Source organism: Orycteropus afer, unplaced genomic scaffold (assembly GCF_000298275.1).
Source record: "Orycteropus afer afer isolate SDZICR_OR568_19922 unplaced genomic scaffold, OryAfe1.0 scaffold00433, whole genome shotgun sequence".
Taxonomy (NCBI): domain Eukaryota; kingdom Metazoa; phylum Chordata; class Mammalia; order Tubulidentata; family Orycteropodidae; genus Orycteropus; species Orycteropus afer.
The window spans coordinates 1,268,521-1,274,520 of record NW_006922020.1 but is presented as its reverse complement, the minus strand read 5'-3'; the positions used below and the strand labels follow the sequence as shown (position 1 = coordinate 1,274,520).

The 6,000-nt window shown below is 35.5% G+C and overlaps 1 protein-coding gene across 1 annotated transcript in view; it reads right to left on the bottom strand.

Annotated features, from left to right (window-relative positions):
- The window catches only part of PUM1 (pumilio RNA binding family member 1), a 190,022-nt gene that overhangs the window by 46,021 nt on the left and 138,001 nt on the right, over positions 1-6,000 (bottom strand). Inside the window, exon 10 of the mRNA XM_042782731.1 lies at positions 3,184-3,335. Within this exon, the coding sequence (XP_042638665.1) occupies positions 3,184-3,335 (152 nt within the window). The remainder of the gene's footprint in view (positions 1-3,183; positions 3,336-6,000) is intronic.

The following is a 6,000-nucleotide window of genomic DNA, read 5'->3' as shown; positions in this document are numbered from 1 at the left end:
TGGGAAGAGGTAACTATAGGGAGGAAGTGGGAGGGGTGCTGTTGCACTGTAGTAAACTGTGGTCAATGTCATGAGACAAAGTGTATGTGAACTGCTGTATGGAAAGTGAATTTGCTCTGTAAATCTTCACCCAAATCACAATTAAAGAGAGAGAGAGAGAGAAATAAATAAATAAAACACAAGTTAAAAAAACAATAATTGTCCAAGTAGTGGGTTTACTACCTTTTTTGTCAGTGCAGAAGCTGAACCAATATCAATATTGGTTTGCTGTGACATGAGGATTTAGGATGATTGTTTTCTTTCAGTTTTGCCAATTAATCACAATTTCCAGGAGAAAAGAGATGCTACTTTAGTAATCAGAAAAAAAACTATTTAAAATAAGACATACTTAGCTTTGTGTCTAACTATCCTTTCCTAACTCAAATAAGAAGCTGTTATTACTGTATGTTAAAATGAGTTTAAGATTTATAGGCAATAAATATGTGCTGTAAATAAACTGTCTTAAGAAGCACTCTGTGCTGGCAAGCCACTTGTAATGAAATTGTAAGCGTGAAGTATCTTTAAATTTGTTTTCAAAAGTACTGGTTCAAATAGTGTTTGAAAACTATAAATAATAAGCAAGCAGGTGCTCAATGGGATATTCTGTTTAATAATCTTTCTTCCTTCTATAGTCTCCCATTGTGCTTAATACAATCATTATCTACACAGTGTTGACTAATCTAGAAAGCTCAGAAACCATTCTAAACTCTTCTCTAAAAATGTAATTATTTAATACAAAAATTCCTACTTGTGCATAGTTTCAACTCAACATCCAGAATTCTCTTTTTAAAACAATTATTTTTAAAATTTTTTAAACAAGAATTAGAAAAGAATAAAGTTGTTTTTTTATTAAATGTCAAAGGAACCTTGAAGAAGGATGAAACAGGAAGTAAGGTAATGTTTTAGCTGGAATGTCACCAACTCCCCTGAAACTTCTATCAATTAGATTTGGAATTATTTGTGTGCCTAGAACACATCTGCTTTCTACTAAAATGTAAAGGTCAAAAAGGACAAAAGCAAAGCTTAAAGACTCTTTCATTTCAGTGACTATGACAAAGAAGTTCACCAGGAAAATCACATTTTCTTTCAAAAGTTGGCACTAAAAACTTACAAAAACACTGGAACTAAAATAATGGCTACTTATTAAAAATTAATGATACCTGTTGCATAGTGGTGTTTGTAATTGTGAATGACAGAAAAGCCTATATTATGAATGATTACCAAGCCCATTTTATAGCTAAGAAATCTGCATTTAGAGAAGTTATTCCACTCGTCTTTGCTGTAACCAGTTAATAGTAGTGCAAAGACAAGATCTGAGGTTTTCTATAATTCCTGATACCACAATATGGTGAGAAAACAGCCTCAGTTGTGAAGACTGAAAATCTCAGGAACCTAGTATTTGTGTGACCCCAAGCACAAAAATTCCATTTCCACAATAGTAAAATGGTAAGTCATGCATTTATCAGAATTAAGATAAGGAATACAAACAATATGCAGAGCACTTATCTTTACACAGAGAATGTTCAGTAAATAGTAAAACAGCAATTATTTCCATCTTAAATCCAAAATAATTTGGCAGCCGTTTAAACACAAATATCATACAAAGAAATACAGACTATCACAAAGAGCAGCTATTAAGAAATTTATTTCATAGGGATCACTTAGTCTGTCAATAAATTATATGCTGAACTCCTTACATATCTGGTTCTCAAATTGTATGCAATGCAAAGAAAATCACTTATGAGCTTGCAAAAAATCCCTTTCTATAAAAATATTGACCCAGGATAAAAGAGCTAGAAATTCAAGACCTGCATTTTTCCAGTAACTGTGGAATCTACAAAATTAAACATATCCCCTCTTAGTAAGACTACTGAAAAGCAAAGAACTCATGTTTGTATCATGTCATATGTATAGTTCTAAACATGATACTTTGACTTAAAAGACAGCTTTAACTTGTCCATACTTATCAAAAGACTAAATGCTCTATCAGTTGTCCCAAAAAAAAATCCATTTCTAAGACTTTATTCTAAGGAACTAGTCACAGATACATGGAAAGAATGTTAAACAGAATCTCATTTATAACACCAAAATATTGCTAAGTTATATATCAAATCATGGGAGCTCTGGTGGCTTAGTGCCTAAAGGCATCTGACTGCTAACCAGAAGGCTAGTAGTTCAAACCCACCAGCCACTCCTCAGACGCAAGGTTGGGCGATCTACTTTTGTAGTGATACCACCTCGGAAACCCAAGGAGGGGCCGCTATGAGTCGGATCCGAATCAACGGCAATGAGGTTTTTTTTTTTTTTTTAAATATCAAATTGTAACAAGCTGGCTTAAATAAAGTTTGGTATACTCTTATGATGGATTTAAACATCGCTTATAAAGATGTAATTTAAAAGGATATTAATTTGGATATAAAACCATGTAGACAGAATAATCCCAATTTTGTGAGAAGTTAATTAAGTAACAAGTTAGAATGACAGATACCAAACGTGTTAATATTGGTTTGCTGTGACATGAGGATTTAGGATGATTTTTTTTCTTTCAGTTTTGTCAATTTATCACAACTTCCAGGAGAAAAGAGATGTTACTTTAGTAATCAGGAAAAAACTATTTAAAATAAAACATACTTAGCTTTGCATCTAACTATCCTTTCCTAGCTCAAATAAGAAGCTGTTATTACTATACGTTAAAATGTGTATTCAAGATTTATAAGCAATAAATATGTGCTGTAAATAAACTGTTTTAGGAAACACTCTGTGATGGCAAGCCACTTGCAAGAGCGTGAAGTGATCTGTGAATGGTGCTCAGAAGGCAGCTATGATATGGCAGAAAGAAAATATACTATCAGCTTGAGGACTCACTTTGCCACCTGCTAGTTATGTAATCTTTAATTCAACAACCTCCTAAGTAGTTTTTTCTCTGCAAAGTGAGTAATGCTATTACTTCGCCTAATTATACTGAAAATATTTGATATAAAACAGGCATTCAGTAAACAGTCTGAGCCTGAATTTAGTATATATACACACAGAACAAAGAACTCACCTATTCACAATGTTTCTCCATTAGGAGCAACATTACTTTTTAATTATACACAATAACTAAGTCACACTTAGACAGGGTTAAATACTGTTTACATTTACCTGTTGTTGCCCTTGCTGAGCCTGTGGGGTAGTCTGCTGATTAGCAGAATTGGATGCTGCTGCGGCAGCGGCAGCTTGCTGCTGGAAAAGACTGGCAGGGTAGACTCCCCAGGGAGTAACTCCATAATACTGGTGAGGGACCACAGCCGGGCCTAAAAATAGCAAGAGAAAGGTAAGGAAAGTTTATACGAGTGAGAATGTGCCTGGGTTTTCCAAAGACTATATCTGACTCAGCAGATTCTACTATAAATATTAACTTATGAATACACTGATTCATTCTAGCTAATTACTAATCCTAAAAAAAAAAAAGAAACTATTACGACAAGATCCTCACACCTAATTCTTCCAATGTCAGTAATATGACCAAAGGAAGAAACCAGTGAAGAACAAAGAGAGATCAAAAGGAAGAATAACTGATAAAAGTTGGAGGGGACAGGTTTAAGAAACGATGAAGGAACCAGCCTTAGGAAGAAAGCATTTTTCATTTTTCCTTGGGCGAGGTGCAAGATGTAAGATAACTATATAGTTTGCTGGAAGGAAGGAATGGAGAGTCCCTGGGTTTAAAGTAAAGGAATAGAACACAGGTTAAGTTGTGTCCTTCTTTCAATGCTAAGAATGGCAGCTAGAGGCTCCTGGAAGATGTAGGATAACTATATAGTTTGCTGGAAGGAAGGAATGGAGAGTCCCTGGGTTTAAAGTAAAGGAATAGAACACAGGTTAAGTTGTGTCCTTTCAATGGTAAGAATGGCAGCTAGAGGCGCCTGAGAAGATTGACTGGGACAAGGATCCCAGGGCTTCATTAACTCCAGAGGTATGAATGTATCAGTCTTCTGACAAAACCCAGAAACTCAACTGACAGTTTAATCTCCAAGATGCTTGGTTTTCCTACCATCACAAAACTCACCCCACACAACCACCATCAGACATGACTACACAAAATTTTAAATACATGAAGTAAAAGTTGAACACAAGTACCTACAAAAATACAGCAGCTTGACTGAATGTCACAGACTTGCTACTGTGTAGTCTAAACAAAACTAAACATTCTGTTTTAATCCAATTAACTGTTCAGCACTGCAGTCTTTGCTATGCAAGAGAGGTAACAGAGTGATGCAGATAGCAACCTGGATATGGCAGAAATCTAAATCATAGAATTCTTGTCTGAAGCTGATGGCAAGAAACATTTGCCACCCAGGGTTTCCCCTCAGCTCTGCTCAAACACATCGCTAATTTAAACTCAGTTAAGACCAGAGTTAAATATGTATGACTTTTATTCATTAATTATCATGCCTCATAATGCAATTCCAATGAGCTGTTTCAAACATCACTGCTACTCTGACAATTCTAGAGAAACACATTCTTTCTTAAGTCCAGATAAATTGGTACATATTTTTTGTCCCTTCATTTTAAGCTTCTAAATCACAACTAAGTCAAACTGAATCACTGGTCAATAATATGCTCTGACATTTCCAACATGGTATTTTCTGTACCTGTGGGTTTAAGCCAAGATCAAGAAACTCTGTTTATAAGCAAGGGTGCACCTCGGTGCAAATGGAAGGTACTACTTAGAAAAGCTATGTTAGAATATTCACTACTTTAGGAAAAATTTAGTTTTGCATGAACCTGAAGAATCTAAAAACCACACTTCCAAGTTAAAGACAAAGAGTGGTTGCAATGAAGGTTTCCCAAAAGCCAAGAAAGTATACCTCAAGTGGGTACAGACTGCTCTTACCATAGGCATTAACATTATCCTTTAAGTTTTCTCAATTGGCATTTCTCCTACTTTACCCTTACCATGTGCCCTATGACTGAATTCAGGAAAATGCCCCAGGACACAATGTTGATTTAGCTTGCCTCACCAGGACGCCTGCTTAGATTTTGTGTGATTGACACTATGTGTTGTTGGTGTTACATGCCGCTGAGTCAGCTCCAACTCATAGTGACCCTGTGTACAACAGAATGAAACACTGCCTGGTTATGAGACTTCCTCACAATCCTTGCTATACCCAAGCCTGTTGTTGCAGCCTCTGTGTCAATTCATCTCCTTGAGGGTCTTCCACTTTTCACTCACCCTCCACTACCTAAGAATACACAATTCCACAGTATATTTTAAGTCATTTTCAGTTTGGCTCAGCTGATAGCACAAAGAGCAAGGTTCTTAATCATCAAACTATGATCTCAGCATCAACGTGTGTTGTCTCTAAGACCAGTTCTTTATTTCAAATAACATATATTAAGTTAGGAGAAAAACAGACATCTAAAGAAGTATAGACAATTCAAGATAGCCAAAGCATTATATAATGCAGTAGTAAAGTACATAAGCACTGGAGTTAGATTCTGTTCAAACCCTAACTTTACAACATTTAAATTGTGTGACCTCAAACCAGGCAATTCTCTGAATCCCAATTTCTAATTTATAAAGTGATCTTTTAATAACTGACATGAAAGAAAGCATGCGGCAATGCCTGGCAAAAAAAAAAAGTGCTCAATAAGTTGTAATGATGGTTAAGAAACATCATCCTACTAACAAAGGCTGGGGAGAGAGAAGAAGCGCACTATGTTCCCATCGTAACTCATGGGAACACGTCTACAGAATTCTGTAGACTTCTACAGAAAATCCTAAGAAAGGTAGCTATACTGCATGAGTTTATAATTGCAAATTGTATACTGCATAATAAAAAAACAAAATCTTAACAATAATATTTAGTCATGATTTACATGACTAAGAAGGATCGCCCCCCACAACAACATTTACTTTGGAAGACAGTTTAGTTTGCCTTGAAGTTGAATTCAATCCACTATACATTTATGAACCCA